Source organism: Triticum urartu, chromosome 6A, assembly GCF_056163025.1.
Source record: "Triticum urartu cultivar PI428250 chromosome 6A, HENAU_Tu73, whole genome shotgun sequence".
Lineage (NCBI taxonomy): Eukaryota > Viridiplantae > Streptophyta > Magnoliopsida > Poales > Poaceae > Triticum > Triticum urartu.
In genome coordinates this window covers 571,008,569-571,031,377 of record NC_141878.1, presented here as the reverse complement: position 1 = coordinate 571,031,377, position 22,809 = coordinate 571,008,569, and the positions used below count along the sequence as shown (strand labels likewise).

The following is a 22,809-nucleotide window of genomic DNA, read 5'->3' as shown; positions in this document are numbered from 1 at the left end:
CCATTTGTCATTTGTAATGAATATGTCATGAACCATGTCGTAGTAATGTTTGAATTGTCTTAAGTTATGAACTCATCGGCATAAAATTTGTGTTTGTTCAAATTGTTGTGATGCTGCAGTCATTGTAAGTATTATGATGTTCCGGTGAAATGAACGTGTTGTGAACTCAGTTTTTCCAATACAGTGCAGCACCCAAGGGATAGGCGTCACACAGTACAGTGCAGCACCTTGCAGTTGGGCGCTGCACTCTGACTTGGTATTTTTCATGGACGGTCAGTGGTGCAAGCCTTCTGTGGCTCTCTGGATAGCCATGGCCAGTTGAGCAGCGCCTACGAGATGGGCGCTGCACTGTATGGTGCAGCGCCTAAGCGTTGGGCGCTCGCTTAGGCGCTGCAGAGTACAGTGCAGCGCCTGGGTGTTGGGCGCTGCAGTGCTGTTAACTGCCAAACTACAGAAATAGATGCCATTTTGGCCTCATGCAGCACTCACATAACTTGCTTGAACATCACTAAAATTACTGTAAACTGCACATACTGAACAAAGACAACTAATAACTTGAACATCACATCATTTAGGACAATTCAACATTACTACTAGTTCACAAACACAAATACCACACTAGTAATAGTTCACCAACATATAACATAACGTCACAAGTTCATCAACCTAATGAAACGGCTACAAGAGCACTAACAAACACAAGCACTAATGCCTTCCGCGTGTGTTCCTGGTGCCACGCCTGCAGGCAATCTTCTTCTTCCTGGGTGGACGAGCCTCCTCTTCCTGCACTTCCTCCTCCGCCTCCGCCTCCGCCTCATGATCCAAGCTAGCCATCCGCGAGGTCCCTACGACCACCTTTGGGTTGCCCCTGTTGTCAAAGTCGTTGGGCGTGTACCGGCATCTGAACTGCCTAGGCTTGAACACATATGGGGACCGAAGTTGAGCGTCCACCAAAGTCATGTCATCATCAAGCTCATCGCCCTATCACACAATCAAACAATATGGTGAAGACCGATGTCGTAATCAAGTGAGAATCACATCTAAAGGATTAGTCATACCTCTTGGGTGACCGCACCCTCATCATCCAGATAAGCATGTGAGGAACTCACATCGTCCCTCTGATGGTGAGATGAGGGGTCTGATGGTGTACCAGACCTAGAGGCAGATGGTTCATCAAATTCGGGATCGCGGAAACCGAGAAGATTCGATAACCGCCTTAACTTTTGGCCTGACGCTGTAACATGAACAAGTGCATACGATATCAGACTCCGCAACATAGACTGGCTCTCATAGTGAATGCGATATGTACCTTGAGAAATGCTCGTAGTGAACCATCATCATTGCCTTTTCCAACCGGTGTTTCCTCCAGAATAGACTGGCTCTCATCAGCTGCTTTCTTGATCTCGGTGCGCTGCGGATGAGAAAGAATGAACACGTTAGCCATTCAAACATGTGTAATACGGCCAACGGGAAAGTAAAGAAGAAACACTTTACCACATAGTTAATCACAAGAACAGCAGGGACTCCGTGCCCTACCCTGACATCTCTGTTGTACTTCCCCTTTGATAGATCCTCAAAGTTTACGGGTTCTTCAAGAATATCCTCATTATATGCCGGCGGGCATATCTCAACTCGGGTATTTTCAAGAAGCCATCGTATGTAGTTATCAAAAGCAAGTGGACTATGCTCACGAAGCTTGGCGCGTGCACTGCTACGAGCTTCCTCCACACAAAGCTGGAAGCGGGTAACATACGAAGCATGATGCTTGTCCCAGTCCTTTATCTTCCGATGCCTTCTCCTGTCCAACCTTCATGGTACAAAACCAAACATTAGCAAAATCAAGGAGTGATGATGCTTAGTCAATACGGTTCATGCTCTCTTACCTATGAAGTGCTTTGTCCGTATCCACCCATTCCGGCGGGTGAGGCTGGAACAGACCAAACTGACGACACACACGATGTGGCAAATGAAACTCAACAGCCCAGTTGCATATCAGTGGGCACCGCATACGCCAGAGATCCCTATCCCGCAAGCACATCGGGTTGATGGTAAACTCCGGGGTGTACCCAAGTCTGTCATCGGCGCCATATGGCTGCCATTCCACCTATGAAATAGGGCAACAATGCAAAATTGGTGAATTTTTTACAAACAAACATGAGAAATGACTGAAGTAATGACCTCGTTACCTGCTCAGGCGTAATCGTGTCCAACTCGGCAACGTACTTCTGGTGCATGAGATTGACATCGTTCGTCATCTCAGAAACCACATCCCACTTGTAAGCCCAAGTGGGGCGCCATAATTCGTCATCTTCATCTTCATACCAAGGATTAAACCTGACGCTCTTCGGGCGTCCAACAGGCAGACGCTCCCAACTCCATACAGAAAGTAGAAGCATATTACCACCAATGCCTGCACTACCTGTGATCCTACAACACGCATCGTCCAGCTGCATATGAAAGAAAAACAATGTTAACTTGACAGCAAGCTTGCATTGCTAATGAAGAAATGAATTGATCACAAAACAGACCAACTACCTGTCGGTACAAGTAGGCAAGAGTCGCTGAACCCCAGCTCCATTTGCTATCGAAGACGGTCAATGCCTTCAGCCACATCCATGGAGCGTTCTTGCCAGTGGAGTCAGGAAACAAAGTCCTCGACACAACATACCACATGTAGACACGAGCATGTGTCTGGATCACATCATCAGTGGCATCCGGAGGGCACGTCGCAAAGTGAGTTTGAATCCACGTGAAAGCAGCTCCGGCTGCTTTCCTTTCCTTCTTCTTCTTCTCTTCTCCCTCCTCTACATCAGCCTCAGCCTCGGTAGGAGCCATACCGATAAGAGCAATCATCTGCTCACGCCACCCATCAGAATCAGTGCTCATACAGAGAGGCATACCGTTGATAGCAAGACCGGTGATCAACGAGACATCCTCGAGCGTCACGGTCATCTCCCCAGTCCGAAGATGGAAACTATGCATCTCCGGCCTCCACCGATCAGCAAGAGCGGACACCAGTGGAGCGTTCAGATTCGGCGTGGACCGGCTGACCAACTAAATCCACGGGAGTAGTCCTGCCTGCTTGATGTACGGTGTGTACCGCTCATCGTAAGGCATGGCAGGACCAGAGACCCCGTGATACCGAATCTTCAAAGGTTCAAACTTCTGCAAAAAACAAGTAATGACAAATCTTAGGGCATGTAAATTTCAACTTAAGGCAAATTTGCAAAATATTTAGATTACTCGTTATTACCATCTCCTTCTCGCGCATCATGTAGGCCCGGTGTTTTGTGTCGTAGACATCATCGAGAATCCAAACCATCCTTACAAAGTTCAAACAATAAACATATATGAGTTCATCTTCATCTCAAATATCGGTATACACTAAACATCTAATATGTGTTCAATTACAAGAATCTCAACATCTCCTTCTCACACAATGAATATGTCATATGTGTTCAAATGAACTCAACATCTAATATTTCAAATAAACTCAACATCTAATATATATCTAAACAAACATCTCATATATGTCTACAAAACTCAACATCTCATAGTTATCTATAAAAATAGGCATCTCATATATATCTAAAAAAACTAAACAATCTAGGGTTTCACTAACAAGAACCATATATTGTGAACTAAGCAACAACACTACGGTACTACCACTATGACTACACATCCTAAATCAAGCAAATCAAGGGTTCCATCAAATCTTGGACAAATCTCTAAAATGGCAACAAATTTACGGAGGAAAAGAAAAGGAACGGAGGAGTTTACCTAGTAGGATGGATTGGAGATCGAATCCACGGATCAAATCTTCAGATCTGAGAGGGATGGGGGGAGGGGATTCGATGGGGGCACCGCCGCTACTCTCTGTCCAGAGAGCGGAGAGGGGGAAGAACTGCCTGGTCGGGCTGGGCCGATGCGCTTTAAGTCACTGTGCAGCACCTAAGCGCTAGGCGCTGCACACTACAAGTGTGGTGTTGGGTAACGCAGTAATTTCAAAAAATTTCCTACGCACACGCAAGATCATGGTGATGCATAGCCACGAGAGGGGAGAGTGTTGTCTACGTACCCACGCAGACCGACTGCGAAAGCGTTGACGCAACGTAGAGGAAGTAGTCGTACGTCTTCCCGATCCGACCGATCCAAGCACCGTTACTCCGGCACCTCCGAGTTCTTAGCACGCGTACAGCTCGATGACGATCCCCGGGCTCTGATCCAGCAAAGCGTCGGGGAGGAGTTCCGTCAGCACGACGGCGTGGTGACGATCTTGATGTTCTACCGTCGCAGGGCTTCGCCTAAGCACCGCTACAATATGATCGAGGTGGAATATGGTGGCAGGGGGCACCACACATGGCTAAGGAACGATCTCAAGGATCAACTTGTGTGTCTAGAGGTGCCCCCTGCCTCCGTATATAAAGGAGCCAAGGGGGAGGGGGCCGCCGGCCAGGAGGAGGGCGCAGGAGGAGTCCTACTCCTACCGGGAGTAGGACTCCCCCCCCCCAAATCCTAGTTGGACTAGGATTCCCCGAGGAGGAAAGAGAGAGAGGGGGGCCGGCCACCTCTCCTAGTCCTAATAGGACTAGGGGAGGGGGGAGGCGCGCGGCCACCTTGGGCTGCCCCTTTCTCCTTTCCACTAAAGCCCATTAAGGCCCATATGGCTCCCGGGGGGGTTCCGGTAACCTCCCGGTACTCCGGTAAAATCCCGATTTCACCCGGAACACTTCCGATGTCCAAATATAGGCTTCCAATATATCAATCTTCATGTATCGACCATTTCGAGACTCCTCGTCATGTCCGTGATCACATCCGGGACTCCGAACTAACTTCGGTACATCAAAATGCATAAACTCATAATAACTGTCATCGTAACGTTAAGCGTGCGGACCCTACGGTTCGAGAATAATGTAGACATGACTAAGACATATCTCCGGTCAATAACCAATAGCGGGACCTGGATGCCCATATTGGCTCCTACATATTCAACGAAGATCTTTATCGGTCAGACCGCATAACAACATACGTTGTTCCCTTTGTCATCGGTATGTTACTTGCCCGAGATTCGATCGTCGGTATCCAATACCTAGTTCAATCTCGTTACCGGCAAGTCTCTTTACTCGTTCCATAATACATCATCTCACAACTAACATATTAGTTGTAATGCTTGCAAGGCTTATGTGATGTGCATTACCGAGAGGGCCCAAGAGATACCTTTCCGACAATCGGAGTGACAAATCCTAATCTCGAAATACGCCAACCCAACATGTACCTTTGGAGACACCTGTAATGCTCCTTTATAATCACCCAGTTACGTTGTGACGTTTGGTAGCACCCAAAGTGTTCCTCCGGCAAACGGGAGTTGCATAATCTCATAGTCATAGGAACATGTATAAGTCATGAAGAAAGCAATAGCAACATACTAAACGATCGGGTGCTAAGCTAATGGAATGGGTCATGTCAATCAGATCATTCAACTAATGATGTGACCTCGTTAATCAAATAACAACACTTTGTTCATGGTTAGGAAACATAACCATCTTTGATTAACGAGCTAGTCAAGTAGAGGCATACTAGTGACACTCTGTTTGTCTATGTATTCACACATGTATTATGTTTCCGGTTAATACAATTCTAGCATGAATAATAAACATTTATCATGATATAAGGAAATAAATAATAACTTTATTATTGCCTCTAGCGCATATTTCCTTCAGTCTCCCACTTGCACTAGAGTCAATAATCTAGATTACACAGTAATGATTCTAACACCCATGGAGCCTTGGTGCTGATCATGTTTTGCTCATGGAAGAGGCTTAGTCAACGGATCTGCAACATTCAGATCCATATGTATCTTGCAAATCTCTATGTCTCCCACCTGGACTAGATCCCGGATGGAATTGAAGCGTCTCTTGATGTGCTTGGTTCTCTTGTGAAATCTGGATTCCTTTGCCAAGGCAATTGCACCAGTATTGTCACAAAAGATTTTCATTGGACCCGATGCACTAGGTATGACACCTAGATCGGATATGAACTCCTTCATCCAGACTCCTTCGTTCGCTGCTTCCGAAGCAGCTATGTACTCCGCTTCACATGTAGATCCCGCTACGACGCTTTGTTTAGAACTGCACCAACTGACAGCTCCACCGTTTAATGTAAACACGTATCCGGTTTGCGATTTAGAATCGTCCAGATCAGTGTCAAAGCTTGCATCAACGTAACCATTTACGATGAGATCTTTGTCACCTCCATATACGAGAAACATATCCTTAGTCCTTTTCAGGTATTTCAGGATGTTCTTGACCGCTGTCCAGTGATCCACTCCTGGATTACTTTGGTACCTCCCTGCTAAACTTATAGCAAGGCACACATCAGGTCTGGTACACAGCATTGCATACATGATAGAGCCTATGGCTGAAGCATAGGGAACATCTTTAATTTTCTCTCTATCTTCTGCAGTGGTCGGGCATTGAGTCTGACTCAACTTCAGACCTTGTAACACAGGCAAGAACCCTTTCCTTGCTTGATCCATTTTGAACTTCTTCAAAATCTTGTCAAGGTATGTGCTTTGTGAAAGTCCAATTAAGCGTCTTGATCTATCTCTATAGATCTTTATGCCTAATATGTAAGCAGCTTCACCTAGGTCTTTCATTGAAAAACTCTTATTCAAGTATCCCTTTATGCTATCCAGAAATTCTATATCATTTCCAATTAGTAATATATCATCCACATATAATATCAGAAATGCTACAGAGCTCCCACTCACTTTCTTGTAAATACAGGCTTCTCCGAAAGTCTGTATAAAACCAAATGCTTTGATCACACTATCAAAGCGTTTATTCCAACTCCGAGAGGCTTGCACCAGTCCATAAATGGATCGCTGGAGCTTGCACACTTTGTTAGCTCCCTTTGGATCGACAAAGCCTTCTGGTTGCATCATATACAACTCTTCTTCCAGAAATCCATTCAGGAATGCAGTTTTGACATCCATTTGCCAAATTTCATAATCATAAAATGCGGCAATTGCTAACATGATTCGGACAGACTTAAGCATCGCTACGGGTGAGAAGGTCTCATCGTAGTCAACCCCTTGAACTTGTCGAAAACCTTTTGCGACAAGTCGAGCTTTGTAGACAGTAATATTACCGTCAGCGTCAGTCTTCTTCTTGAAGATCCATTTATTCTCAATCGCTTGCCGATCATTGGGCAAGTCAACCAAAGTCCATACTTTGTTCTCATACATGGATCCCATCTCAGATTTCATGGCTTCAAGCCATTTTTCGGAATCTAGGCTCACCATCGCTTCTTCATAGTTCGTAGGTTCATCATGATCTAGTAGCATGACTTCCAGAACAGGATTACCATACCACTCTGGCGCGGATCTCACTCTGGTTGATCTACAAGGTTCAGTAGTATCTTGATCTGAAGTTTCATGATCATTATCATTACTTTCCTCACTAACTGGTGTAGGTGTCACTGAAACAGTTTTCTGTGATGTACTACTTTCCGGTAAGGGAGCAGGTACAGTTACCTCGTCAAGTTCTACTTTCCTCCCACTCACTTCTTTCGAGAGAAACTCCTTCTCTAGAAAGTTTCCGAATTTAGCAACAAAAGTCTTGCCTTCGGATCTGTGATAGAAGGTGTATCCAATAGTTTCCTTTGGATATCCTATGAAGACACATTTCTCCGATTTGGGTTCGAGCTTATCAGGTTGAAGCTTTTTCACATAAGCATCGCAGCCCCAAACTTTCAGAAACGACAACTTTGGTTTCTTGCCAAACCACAGTTCATAAGGCGTCGTCTCAACGGATTTTGATGGTGCCCTATTTAACGTGAATGCGGCCGTCTCTAGAGCGTATCCCCAAAACGATAGCGGTAAATCAGTAAGAGACATCATAGATCGCACCATATCTATTAAAGTACGATTACGACGCTCGGACACACCATTACGCTGTGGTGTTCCGGGTGGCGTGAGTTGCGAAACTATTCCACAATTTTTCAAATGTACACCAAATTCGTAACTCAAATATTCTCCTCCACGATCAGATCGTAGAAACTTTATTTTCTTGTTACGATGATTTTCAACTTCACTATGAAATTCTTTGAACTTTTCAAATGTTTCAGACTTGTGTTTCATTAAGTAGATATACCCATATCTGCTTAAGTCATCTGTGAAGGTGAGAAAATAACGATATCCGCCACGAGCCTCAATATTCATTGGACCACATACATCTGTATGTACGATTTCCAACAAATCTGTTGCTCTCTCCATAGTACCGGAGAACGGTGTTTTAGGCATCTTGCCCAAGAGGCACGGTTCGCAAGTACCAAGTGATTCATAATCAAGTGGTTCCAAAAGTCCATCAGTATGGAGTTTCTTCATGCGCTTTACACCGATATGACCTAAACGGCAGTGCCACAAATAAGTTGCACTATCATTATCAACTCTGCATCTTTTGGCTTCAACATTATGAATATGTGTATTACTACTTATGGAGATTCAATAAGAATAGACCACTCTTCAAGGGTTCATGACCATAAAAGATATTACTCATATAAATAGAACAACCATTATCCTCTGATTTAAATGAATAACCGTCTCGCATTAAACAAGATCCAGATATAATGTTCATGCTCAACGCTGGCACCAAATAACAATTATTTAGGTCTAATACTAATCCCGAAGGTAGATGTAGAGGTAGCATGCCGACCGCGATCACATCGACTTTGGAACCGTTTCCCACGCGCATCGTCACCTCGTCCTTAGCCAATCTTCGCTTAATCCGTAGTCCCTGTTTCGAGTTGCAAATATTAGCAACAGAACCAGTATCAAATACCTAGGTGCTACTGCGAGCATTGGTAAGGTACACATCAATAACATGTATATCACATATACCTTTGTTCACCTTGCCATCCTTCTTATCCGCCAAATACTTGGGGCAGTTCCGCTTCCAGTGACCAGTCTGCTTGCAGTAGAAGCACTCAGTTTCAGGCTTAGGTCCAGACTTGGGTTTCTTCTCTTGAGCAGCAACTTGCTTGCCGTTCTTCTTGAAGTTCCCCTTCTTCTTCCCTTTGCCCTTTTTCTTGAAACTAGTGGTCTTATTGACCATCAACACTTGATGCTCCTTCTTGATTTCTACCTCCGCAGCTTTCAGCATTGCGAAGAGCTCGGGAATAGTCTTGTTCATCCCTTGCATATTATAGTTCATCACGAAGCTCTTGTAGCTTGGTGGCAGTGATTGGAGAATTCTGTCAATGACGCAATCATCTGGAAGATTAACTCCCAATTGAATCAAGTGATTATTATACCCAGACATTTTGAGTATATGCTCACTGACAAAACTGTTCTCCTCCATCTTGCAGCTATAGAACTTATTGGAGACTTCATATCTCTCAATCCGGGCATTTGCTTGAAATATTAACTTCAACTCCTGGAACATCTCATATGCTCCATGACGTTCAAAACGTCGTTGAAGTCCCGATTCTAAGCCGTAAAGCATGGCACACTGAACTATCGAGTAGTCATCAGCTTTGCTCTGCCAGACGTTCATAACATCTGGTGTTGCTCCAGCAGCAGGCCTGGCACCCAGCAGTGTTTCCAGGACGTAATTCTTCTGAGCAGCAATGAGGATAATCCTCAAGTTATGGACCCAGTCCGTGTAATTGCTACCATCATCTTTCAACTTTGCTTTCTCAAGGAACGCATTAAAATTCAACGGAACAACAGCACGAGCCATCTATCTACAATCAACATAAACATGCAAGATACTATCAGGTACTAAGTTCATGATAAGTTTAAGTTCAATTAATCAAATTACTTAAGAACTCCCACTTAGATAGACATCCCTCTAATCCTCTAAGTGATCACGTGATCCAAATCAACTAAACCATAACCGATCATCACGTGACATGGAGTAGTTTTCAATGGTGAACATCGTTATGTTGATCATATCTACTATATGATTCACGCTCGACCTTTCGGTCTCCGTGTTCCGAGGCCATATCTGTATATGCTTGGCTCGTCAAGTATAACCTGAGTATTCCACGTGTGCAACTGTTTTGCACCCGTTGTATTTGAACGTAGAGCCTATCACACCCGATCATCACGTGGTGTCTCAGCACGAAGAACTTTCGCAACGGTGCATACTCAGGGAGAACACTTCTTGATAATTTAGTGAGAGATCATCTTATAATGCTACCGTCAATCAAAGCAAGATAAGATGCATAGAAGATAAACATCACATGCAATCAATATAAGTGATATGATATGGCCATCATCATCTTGTGCCTGTGATCTCCATCTCCGAAGCACCGTCATGATCACCATCGCCACCGGCGTGACACCTTGATCTCCATCGTAGCATCGTTGTCGTCTCGCCAATCTTATGCTTCTATGACTATCACTACCGCTTAGTAATAAAGTAAAGCATTACATCGCGATTGCATTGCATACAATAAAGCGACAACCATATGGCTCCTGCCAGTTGTCGATAACTCGGTTACAAAACATGATCATCTCATACAATAAAATTTAGCATCATGTCTTGGCCATATCACATCACAACATGCCCTGCAAAAACAAGTTAGACGTCCTCTACTTTGTTGTTGCAAGTTTTACGTGGCTGCTACGGGCTTAAGCAAGAACCAATCTCACCTACGCATCAAAACCACAACGATAGTTTGTCAAATAGACTCCGTTTTAACCTTCGCAAGGACCGGGCGTAGCCACACTCGGTTCAACTAAAGTTGGAGAGACAGTCACCCGCAAGCCACCTATGTGCAAAGCACGTCGGGGAAACCGGTCTCGCGTAAGCGTACGCGTAATGTTGGTCCGGGTCGTCTCGTCCAACAATACCGCCGAATCAAAGTATGACATGCTGGTAGGCAGTATGACTTATATCGCCCACAACTCACTTGTGTTCTACTCGTGCATATAACATCAAACCATAAAACCTAGGCTCGGATGCCACTGTTGGGTAACGCAGTAATTTCAAAATTTTTCCTACGCACACGCAAGATCATGGTGATGCATAGCCACGAGAGGGGAGTGTTGTCTACGTACCCACACAGACCGACTGCGGAAACGTTGACGCAACGTAGAGGAAGTAGTCGTACGTCTTCCCGATCCGACCGATCCAAGCACCGTTACTCCGGCACCTCCGAGTTCTTAGCACACGTACAGCTCGATGACGATCCCCGGGCTTCGATCCAGCAAAGCGTCGGGGAGGAGTTTCGTCAGCACGACGGCGTGGTGACGATCTTGATGTTCTACCGTCGCAGGGCTTCGCCTAAGCACCGCTACAATATGATCGAGGTGGAATATGGTGGCAGGGGGCACCGCACACGGCTAAGGAACGATCTCAAGGATCAACTTGTGTGTCTAGAGGTGCCCCCTGCCTCCGTATATAAAGGAGCCAAGGGGGAGGGGGCCGCCAGCCAGGAGGAGGGCGCAGGAGGAGTCCTACTCCTACCGGGAGTAGGACTCCCCCCCCCAAAATCCTAGTTGGACTAGGATTCCCCGAGGGGGAAAGAGAGAGGGGGGTCGGCCACCTCTCCTAGTCCTAATAGGACTAGGGGAGGGGGGAGGCGCGCGACCACCTTGGGCTGCCCCTTTCTCCTTTCCACTAAAGCCCATTAAGGCCCATATGGCTCCCGGGGGGGGGGGTCCGGTAACCTCCCGGTACTCCGGTAAAATCCCGATTTCACCCGGAACACTTCCGATGTCCAAATATAGGCTTCCAATATATCAATCTTCCTGTCTCGACCATTTCGAGACTCCTAGTCATGTCCGTGATCACATCCGGGACTCAGAACTAACTTCGGTACATCAAAATGCATAAACTCATAATAACTGTCATCGTAATGTTAAGCATGCGGACCCTACGGTTCGAGAATAATGTAGACATGACTGACATATCTCCGGTCAATAACCAATAGCGGGACCTGGATGCCCATATTGGCTCCTACATATTCAACGAAGATCTTTATCGGTCAGACTGCATAACAACATACGTTGTTCCCTTTGTCATCGGTATGTTACTTGCCCGAGATTCGATCGTCGGTATCCAATACCTAGTTCAATCTCGTTACCGGCAAGTCTCTTTACTCGTTCCGTAATACATCATCTCACAACTAACATATTAGTTGTAATGCTTGCAAGGCTTATGTGATGTGCATTACCGAGAGGGCCCAAGAGATACCTTTCCAACAATCGGAGTGACAAATCCTAATCTCGAAATACGCCAACCCAACATGTACCTTTGGAGACACCTGTAATGCTCCTTTATAATCACCCAGTTACGTTGTGACGTTTGGTAGCACCCAAAGTGTTCCTCCGGCAAACGGGAGTTGCATAATCTCATAGTCATAGGAACATGTATAAGTCATGAAGAAAGCAATAGCAACATACTAAACGATCGGGTGCTAAGCTAATGGAATGGGTCATGTCAATCAGATCATTCAACTAATGATGTGACCTCGTTAATCAAATAACAACACTTTGTTCATGGTTAGGAAACATAACCATCTTTGATTAACGAGCTAGTCAAGTAGAGGCATACTAGTGACACTCTGTTTGTCTATGTATTCACACATGTATTATGTTTCCGGTTAATACAATTCTAGCATGAATAATAAACATTTATCATGATATAAGGAAATAAATAATAACTTTATTATTGCCTCTAGGGCATATTTCATTCATGTGGCGCCTAAGCCAGGCGAAACTGGGCCTAGGGCAACTGGGGCTATAGCCCCAGGCGTGGCCCATCTAGTAGGCTACCCAGCAAGAATTTTCCCATATATTAGTACACTTGTAGAGGCCCAGCCCTAGGCCTCAGCCCACCAGTTTGGACGATCGCTCCAAAAATTGCTAGCGCCCAGATCGCTCCAAAGAATCGCCAGCAGCCACGATGCAAGATCGCTCCGATCCTCACGCTTCGTCTCGGTAGATCGACCGAAAAGTCTCACCCTGCGCCCCCAACTCTCTCCACTGCTCGACTCGAGCAGACGATCGCCCAGGCGGCCGACGCTCAGAACAGCGGATCTATCGCGTCGTTTGAATAAAGCACTCTCCATGCCTCATCTCCTGTGATCCACACCGGATTGAAAAGGTAATGCTAAATACCTAGGTATGTCGAACCATCTAATATTTCCCCCTAGTTCCTTTTTATCAGCTGAAATCAATGAATTGGTGATGTTAAATTGTATTGCTTTAGTCAATTTTATTCCATCGTTCTTTGTTAACAGGGGGAAAATAGAAATCCAAGATGAAGAGGACCTGGAGAGTTTTTCGTGATCATGGTATAATATTTCTTGCTTCCCAAAATTTCATATGAACAATGACGTGTCTATGTCTAGTTCTTGATTTTAAATACTCAACTTTATGTTTACAGCTCCGGTTCCTATTATTGCTTGTGAAGAAACGACGGCCTCAAATGAGACAAGCCTTCACTAATTTGGTACGACTGTTCGTAATGATGCACTTTGTTTTATTGATGAGATATTTATTAAATTGGCTCTTATGGTAATAAGAAATTCATATTCTATTCTTAATCTGAATGTGTGGTGTACTTCTAACACTAGTAAATGTGTACGTGCAATGCACGTTAATTTGAAAGTATATTAAGTGCATGCGGATATTAGTGGGATATTATTTGTGTATTATTATGTGATTAATACTATATTTGGCATAAAATTAACTACACGCTAAACGTGTTGAGCGCTCGACATTGAAGTAGCCTAGGTCATTGGATTGACCTGATTTGACGGTCGTGATTTATTGGATCTGCCTCTTTGCGTCTTTTTATATTGGTATAGATGCAGTGGCACGTAGGGTATTTGGCATTTTATTTCCTTTAGGTTGTGATATTGGCGTTATTTATAGTGGTTTAGCTTTAGCCCCAGGCTTCGATAAATCCTGGCTCCGCCTCTGTTAGGCGCTGCAGTGCTGTCTGTGAGGCCGCAACTGGACCAGGGCTGCCACGCTGGCAGGAGGTGCGATGCCTAAGGCAGAGGCGCTGCATAGTAGTGTGCGGCGCCTAGCTGTCGGGCACCACATGAAAGGGTCAGCAGAGTGAATTTTTTTCGAAAACAGGTTAGTTTGTGATTTGATTTCGCCTTCAGGTCAAATATGTGATTTCTGCCGGTTTTGTGCGAGGTTCTTCCTGGAGGTTCTGTAGGGTTTGACCCGGTCAAATAAAATTTTGAAGGCAATTTTCGAACTTGGAATCTTTTGACCTAAAATTTCATTTTTGAAAGAATTTGTGTCATGCTCGATGTGGTTGCCCAGCAAACTGTTCCGTGACGTCAGATGTGAGAGGATGAGCGGTGGTAGAAGGAGCGGGGAGGAGGTGGAGGAGAAGGGGATGTCGATTGCTCGCCGGTTTCGACGTTTGTGACACTCCAATAAACTCAAGGACAAGTTCAAAAAAAAAAATTGACCGTTGGTCAGGATGGTTTGTGGACTTCAAATAGCTATAGCAAGTGAACCTAGCAAGATATTAATTATGGCCCAAGATGACGAGCATCCATCCATCCTTGGAGGTTAATCGGACCAGTAGTAGTACGACCCCCTTTGGGACTTAGAACACGATTTAATACCTCTATTGACAGCGGTGATGGCAGAGTAAGACTTTAGGAAGAAGAAAAAAAGATGGGAGGGCCACGGGAATGTGAAGGGGACGAAAGCGGCTCAAGAGAAAAAATAAGGAGACACAAGTGAAAGAGGTGAGCTCCGTTTTAGGTTCAATGATGAAAGGGAGATGAGTCCTTGTATCAAAATTAAGAAGATGATATATTAGTGAGTGGCAAATGCTGACCATTTTGCATTAACAAGGTGTCATGGAGCTCATCAAGGGGAGTATTTTCTATGACATTAGTTCCTTTTTATTGGCAAATGCATTCGGCGAGCCGCTAGTTGCATTGTATGTCTCGAAGACTCGAACAAGCAACAATGGCATGAACGACGAAAACCACAAACAGAGGGACCAAAGTGCAACGCGAACACATGGTGAAGAGCCAACTTAGCGAAATAGTTTTTTCTTGTTTGGGAAAGAGAGCACCTCCTCTGATTCTATTCAGAATTAAACCAATATTTTGCTTAACAAGGCCTAAACTACTAAGCATGAAAGCAAAAACATAAAGGTATAGCATAAAAAGTAATAAAATCAGGAAGTGAATTTGTTACATAACCTAGATGACACGTCCTAAGCTGGATGTAACGACTAGAAAGCATCTAAACTATTATAGGAGACCAAAATTCCTGCTCCAACATATACACATCATCTCCTTCGCTGCCCTACATAAGAGGGAAGACAAACTTTGACTTGTCATATCATCAACTCTGTACCAAGCATGTGAACCGGCAACAAACATTCTCTTTTTTGAACTTCACCAGGAGTTACGCAAAAGATTTCACTTGCTATTTGTTCGATGAGTCTTACTTCACAGATCAACGCCTCATGATTTGTCTATTTGTCATTATAATTGACCAATAGATAAGCTAATATCCAACTAGATTCACCACCGTACATAGATCGTCGGATTTCTTATTATCTTAGCATGCCCAATTTCTGATCTCTCAAATAGTCCAGAAAATCTCAGCTATCCCAATCACAAGTGAAGATTTTCGGTACTGATAATCAGCGAATGGCAATTGTGAACGTTTTGGTGGCACTTTAGATATCACGAGGATGACACTTTTAGTTTGCAAGCACAACAATTTTCTTGCGAAAAACAGAATTGCAGCGAAGTTGCCATGCGCACTGATGAAAATTGTCATGCAAAACCAAAACAAATTGCCATTAAAATCGTTTTGGCTATTGGGGTCAAAGATTTTTTTTACATAAAGATTTACGGTAATGCAATTCAGCTAACCTTCGCTATGAGGGATGGCAATTTGTGGTCGTTTTGATGCCAATTTATATTATCCCGAGGATGACATTTTTAGTTTGCATGATTCTGGCGAAAAAACAAATTACAATGGAGTTGCTATGCTCGCTTACTAAAATTGTTGGTTATTCTACTTCCTAAATCTTGGGAGCCAGAATTAGAACATATCCTATATGTTTTTAAAATGAGAAAAGTATACTTTTTGTCCCTTAACTTTTGACGAAATCTAAATTTGACCCCTTAATTACGGAATCGGACAATTTGTACCCCCAACTTTTGAAACCGGACAAGTTTTATCCCTCTAGCAGTATCATGCTGACTCAACGTGGTTTTTACCAGTCCAAAGTCACACATGACCAAGCTTTACGTACAAAGAAGAAGAAAAAACGAAAACACACGTAGCGCTCATGTGAACTCCATTGAGGCAAGCTTGTTTTCGGCGGCGCAGGCGGCACGTTGGGGGACACGCACCACGGCACCAGAGCTGTCTTGCGGAGGTCGTCAGGGACCAATGACACTTTGCCGGAGGCTTCCGCGCCCACATTCTCCTCATACTGCTCCACACACCAGAACTGCTCGACAAATGCCGAGCTGAGTTAGGACGAGAAGGAAGAAGAAGACCCATCGGGGGTTGCCACGTGGACGCAGACCCGGTCGAAACCACGCCATGTCATATCAGGAGAGGGACTTAGCTTGTCCAGCTTCATGAGTTGGAGGTGCAAATTGTCTGGTTTTGTAGCAGAGGGACTAAATCCAAACTTCGTCAAGAGTTGAGAGACGGAAAATATACTTTTCTTTTTTAAAAATTAAAAGCACATTGCAGATCAACCTAACCAACGAACATTTGTGAGAGCAAATGATCTGCAGTTTTAGCACAACCACATAACTGAAACGTTCCATCCCCATGCCAGCCTCGATAGATCGAGTTGTCTTTTGTTAGCACAAAATTTCTCAAAACAAGCCATATGAAGAACTTATTCAGGGATAATTTCACTTTCCACAAAATTTGTGTGAAAAACGAGAATTAATGGCAATCAACTGCGCGTGTACGTTGAATTAACACAGAAAACACTATTGTCGGGGTCATGAGTGAGGTGCATATCCTCACATGTTTCCTGTATACTATTTATCGGTAGCAAAATCATGATTGCACACAGCAGCCGGTTGTTCACCACGAAGAGATCTGGAGATCGCCGCCGGGAAGAGCACAGCGCAGCCTGTCGAGGGCATCAACGCGTACACGTATCAGTATTCACTACTCCCGCCCCTGACCTTGGCACCAGCTAGTAAGTCGACGACGGTGGCGTCGGCGACGGCGGCATGGCCATCGACGTCATGCCGTGGGGTCTCGGCGAGGGAGGCTTGCTCAGGGGCGTCCTCTGCCCCAACCGCCTCGCGGCACCCACGGCCGCCAGCGCCATCCCTTCACGCAGCCCGGCGTCGCCGCCGCCACCACCTCGCGGCAGCACTGCATGCAGTCTCGCACCGGTCGATCAGCTCACATGTGTACAAAGTACTGTGCATCAAAAGGAAAACCACCGAGCAGAGCTTCTATATACCTGGAGGGGGCGGCGGCTGGCGACCCGCGGAGCCGGAGAGCGCGCAGGAGAGGGGCGGAGCCAGGACCAGGAGCGCCGCGGCGGCGGCGGCAACGAGCAAGAGCAGCAATGCGGCGGCTATCCCGCGACGCATCAGGCGAGCCTTGGGAGGAGAGGCGACTGGACAGTGGACACTGGTGCGGAAAGCGGGAGATCTGCTCGAGTAAGTAGCGGAGGAGACGGCCGGGACAGGGGTGGGAACGCCCGGCGTAGTGCATGGACTCCCTGCTTTGAGGCTCAGACCCTCTCCGATCATGGTGTGAGCTGTTCGTTGGACGTTTGTGACGTTTATTTTTTACATTATCTCATTCATGGGCTCGACCCTTGTAGTCTTTGTGTTGACTTCGAAGTCTGCACTGTTGGTTGTCTCGGTTCCCTTCACAAGCGATGCATGCATGCAGCCATGCGGCCAGGTAAGTCAATTCTATGTAAGTTGTAGACGATATGTCTATTACTATATGGGAAATAAAGTTGTTGATGCTTAAAAAGAACCTCTACGCAGACCGCAGGGGCAGGACTTCATTCCACACTCGTATATCGGGATTTTGTAGGGAAATTTGGGAAACTGTGATCACATCTAAGAAATTCTTGCTCTTAGCTAGTAGACATTTTTTTTTCTGAAAAAACCTGGACCGAGAGATGTGGAATACGATTCAGGGAAATGACTTCATAGTACTTGCATTTTTTTATGGAAAGATGGTATCTATTATAAAAGTTCACCGAAAGTACCGAAGTAAAAAGCATCTCAAATACGTATATATAATAAAAATTACATCGAGATTTCAAGAACACCAAACGCTCATTACCACGGCCAGAACGAGCCACCGACGCATCGCTATCGCCGCTCCCCTACTATGGGGGCAGTACTTCTGGAGATGAATAGGATTGCTGAAGTCCTCGTCTTTTGTTAAAGATATGTGTTGTACTATGAACTTTTGCATGCTAGAGTAGTGCATGGTAGGTAGCTGCCGCCCGGATCCACGAAGGCCACCGTTCCTTTTGTCCCGCTGAAGCCAAGCTTGGTGTTGCTGGACTGCCTCTCCCCGCCGCCGCCCCCTTACAACCAAGGAGTTTGAAGAAGCGGTGACCTGTCAAATTGTCCATGTAGAGTAGAAGATGCCGGTGACCACGATATGGATGGATCACCATCCCGTAGAAGTTGACATTGAGGAGGGCCAGAAGATAATTCCAAAGTCGGCCAAAAAGAAGGGGGAGGAGGTGCTAGAATTTTGTCTATTTTGGGCCTAGCCCAATAGCAGTTTCAGAAATTCCTAATAAATCCTAGAGGCCCACGCAGCCCATTTGTGCAAGGCAAGAGGTGGAACAAAAGTTTAGTCCCACATTGCTAGTTTAGAGGGAGTAGGACCTCTTTATAAGGGGGGTTCTTTCCCCACATGTATGAGCATGAGAACAAGAGGGACATCCACGCGCGCTCCTCCGCCGCCCGCCACGCCTCGTCACGACGCGGCACGGCGCGGCGCGGCGCGGCGCGGTTGCGGGAATGAGCCGAGCCGATGTCTAAATTTTTGCCACGCACGACGGGTATATGAAAGGTCACGTGGGAGTTGAAACGTTTTCTGTAGTGGACACTGAATTCGAACGGCGCGCCTCTTCGGCCGCTGCCTGTTCGCTTCGTCTCCCTTCGTTGCTTCACCTCCCGCCACAGCCTCTTCGCGTCCTTCTCCTGTGCCTATATAAGAGAGGTCGCTCCTCTCCAGAGAGACACACCAGAAAATCCCCTTCCTCTCGCCACAAAGTTCCTGAACACTGCGCTGCTACTACGATCTTCCCCATCCCGGCTTGCGGCATGCACCGCAGGTCGGGACAGTAGGCCTCCGAAACCGCACCTTTTGAGTCCTGTACGGGAGAAGGGTGATAAGGTTTTTGGGGAGCGCTCAGCGCGACTACTGGCTGCTTCATCACGGACGATCCGGTCGCCGACGACTACTTCCCCGACGACGACTTCTTCCCCGACGTCCACGACCTCCTCGACGACATGGCAGGCGAGGACACCGACCCCAAGTCCAGCGCTTCTGCTGCTGCTGTCCCGTACGTGTTCTTGTCTTTCCTGTTAAAGGTTCTGCCGCAGTTCCTTGTTCTAGTCCTTGTCCTACGCATGTTAGGTTCTACTTCATATATGCTACTTGCTATATTGTCTGCTTTAGATATGATAGGCTACGGTTCATATATGCAGAAGCTATTTACCTTCTCTCTGTCAGAACGCATGACTTGTTTTATCTCTTCTATATTAGTCATGCTTTATCTAGTATTTCTGTTAATAAAATCATTTGCTAAATTGCTCATATTTCCAACAATCCAAAAACCTTATTATAGGCAATTTACCCCAAGTGGTTTTGCTGCTTCCATGCGACCTCCTATGTTTGAGGGTATCCACTATAAGAGGTGGTGCGTGAGAGCAGTCTTATGGTTTCAAACCATGAGTTGATATGACGCCACTCTCGGCAAACCTGAAGGAGAGCTTGATGCTCAACAGGCACAAGCTTTTCAAAAAATGGATACTCTGTTTAAGGCTGCTCTCTTGAGTGTTCTTGGTGAGAACATAGTTGATGCTTATGCGTCAATTGATAATGGAAAAGATATGTGGGATGCACTCGAGGCCAAGTTTGGGGTCTCGGATGCTGGCACTGAGCTGTACATCATGGAGCAATTCTATGATTACAGGGTGACGGAAGAGCGCTCCGTGGTTGAGCAAGCTCATGAGATACAGTCATTTGCTAGAGAACTTGAGCACTTCAGTTGTATGCTACCGGACAAGTTTGTTGCCGGAGGTATCATCACTAAGCTTCCTCCTTCATGGAGGAACTTTGCTACCTTGCTGAAGCATAAGAGGCAGGAGTTTTCCGTCCCGGATCTCATTGGCACTCTTGATGTGAAAGAAAAGGCGAGAGCAAAGGACACACGTGCTCGAGGTATTGAGGAAGGATCTAGTGCCAATGTGGTACAGAAGCAGAACTTCCAGCCCCACAAGTTCAAGAACAAGAACAAGTTTGATGAGGAAGAACAAGGCTATGCAACACACGAACTTCAAGAAGAAGACTGGCAAGAAGAAAGGTGCTTGTCATGTGTGTGGGGATCCTGATCATTGGGCTCCTAGTTGCCCTAATCGCTATGACAAGCGTCATCCTGGGAAAGGCGGCAAGACCGCTAATATTGTCATTGGAGACACTGACATGAAGGATATTGGGTATGGTATATTTCCCACTATTCTTTCAGTATATCATTCTCCTGACTGGTTGATTGACACGGGTGCTAATGTGCATGTATGCGGTGATATTTTCATGTTTTCATCTTATCAGACCGCAGGGACTTCAACCGTGCTGATGGGCAATGGTTCAAGTGCTTCTGTTCGTGGTGTTGGCACGGTCGATCTGAAGTTTACTTCGGGGAAGATCATGCAGCTGAAGAACGTGCATTATGTCCCCTCCGTCAATAAAAATCTTGTTAGCGGATCTCTTCTATGTAGAGATGGCTACAAGCTTGTCTTTGAGTCGAATAAATTTGTAATATCCAAGTATGGAACCTTTGTTGGTAAAGGCTATGAGTCAGGAGGCATGTTTCGTTTATCCTTATCAGACGTTTGCAATAAAGTTGTTAATCATATTTACAACAATAGTGAATCCAATGTGTGGCATTCACGTCTTTGTCATGTTAACTTTGGTTGCATGTCGCGACTAGTTAACTTGAACTTAATCCCTAGTTTCACCACCGTTAAGGGATCTAAGTGTCAAGTGTGTGTGCAAGCTAAGCAACCTCGTAAGTCTCACACAACTGCGGAAATAAGAAATCTTGCACCACTAGAGCTCATACATTCAGATCTATGTGAAATGAATGGTGTGTTGACAAAATGTGGAAAGAAATATTTCATGACGTTAATTGATGACTCCACTAGATACTGCCGTGTGTATCTTCTGAAATCTAAGGATGATGCTTTGAACTTTTTCAAGATCTACAAAGCTGAAGTGGAAAACCAACTTGATCGAAAAATCAAGAGGCTTAGGTCCGACCGTGGTGGAGAGTATTTTTCCAATGAGTTTGATGCTTTTTGTGCGGAACATGGTATAATCCATGAGAGGACTTCTCCCTACTCACCTCAGTCAAATGGGGTGGCCGAAAGAAAGAACCGTACTCTAACTGATTTGGTTAACGCCATGTTAGATATATCGGGTCTCTCCAAGGCATGGTGGGGGGAGGCGATATTGACAGCATGTCATGTCCTGAACCGAGTCCCCACAAAGAACAAAGAGATAACTCCATTCGAGGAATGGGAGAAGAAAAGGTTAAAACTCTCTTATCTGCGAACATGGGGTTGTTTGGCGAAAGTCAATGCTCCAATTTCAAAGAAGCGGAAGCTTGGACCAAAGACCGTGGATTGTGTTTGCCTGGGATATGCTTTTCATAGCATTGGCTATAGATTCTTGGTTGTAAAATCTGAGGTACCTGACATACATGTCGGTACGATCATGGAGTCGAATGATGCGACTTTCTTTGAAGATATCTTTCCCATGAAGGATATGGCTACCTCATCTAATCAGAAGATGCCTAGTTCATCGAATCAGGAACCAGTTACAATTACTGAACCCACAATTTCGATGGAACACTTTGAAAGTCCTGTGGAGGAGAACAATGAAGTTCCTATTAGGAGCAAGAGACAGAGGACTGCAAAGTCCTTTGGTGATGATTTTCTTGTGTACCTCATAGATGACACCCCCAGTTCTATTTCAGAGGTCTATGCATCTGAAGATACTGACTACTGGAAGGAAGCGGTTCGTAGCGAGATGGATTCCATCTTGGCAAATGAAACTTGGGAGATAACTGATCGTCCTTATGGGTGCAAACCTATAGGATACAAATGGGTATTCAAGAAGAAGCTTAGGCCTGATGGTACTATTGAAAAGTACAAGGCTCGGCTCGTGGCTAAGGGTTATACCCAAAAGGAAGGTGAAGACTTCTTTGATACTTACTCACCTGTGGCTCGACTGACCATTATTTGAGTTCTACTTTCACTAGCTGCCTCGCATGGTCTTCTCGTTCATCAAATGGATGTTAAGACTGCTTTCCTAAATGGAGAGTTGGACGAGGAAATTTATATGGAACAACCAGATGGGTTTGTACTAGATGGTCAGGAAGGGAAAGTGTGCAAGTTGCTGAAGTCTTTGTACGGACTTAAGCAAGCACCCAAACAGTGGCATGAGAAGTTTGAAAGAACTTTAACAGCTGCAGGCTTTGTTGTGAACGAAGCTGACAAATGTGTGTACTATCGCCATGGTGGGGGCGAGGGAGTTATCCTGTGCTTGTA

The 22,809-nt window shown here is 45.4% G+C and overlaps 2 protein-coding genes across 2 annotated transcripts; both read right to left on the bottom strand.

The window, feature by feature from the left end:
- Positions 1–705: 705 nt before the first annotated feature.
- LOC147966432 (uncharacterized) lies at positions 706–2,453 on the bottom strand. The gene is made up of 6 exons (XM_087527256.1): positions 2,187–2,453; positions 1,884–2,104; positions 1,495–1,807; positions 1,282–1,411; positions 1,059–1,228; positions 706–981 (listed from the first exon to the last, which is right to left on the bottom strand). Exons 1-6 carry the CDS (start codon positions 2,451–2,453, stop codon positions 706–708), a joined length of 1,377 nt encoding a protein of 458 aa, XP_087383382.1.
- Positions 2,454–16,860: 14,407 nt separating this feature from the next.
- LOC147966431 (uncharacterized) lies at positions 16,861–17,802 on the bottom strand. The gene is made up of 2 exons (XM_087528898.1): positions 17,454–17,802; positions 16,861–17,362 (listed from the first exon to the last, which is right to left on the bottom strand). Exons 1-2 carry the CDS (start codon positions 17,746–17,748, stop codon positions 17,178–17,180), a joined length of 480 nt encoding a protein of 159 aa, XP_087385024.1. The 5' UTR covers positions 17,749–17,802; the 3' UTR covers positions 16,861–17,177.
- Positions 17,803–22,809: the final 5,007 nt, after the last annotated feature.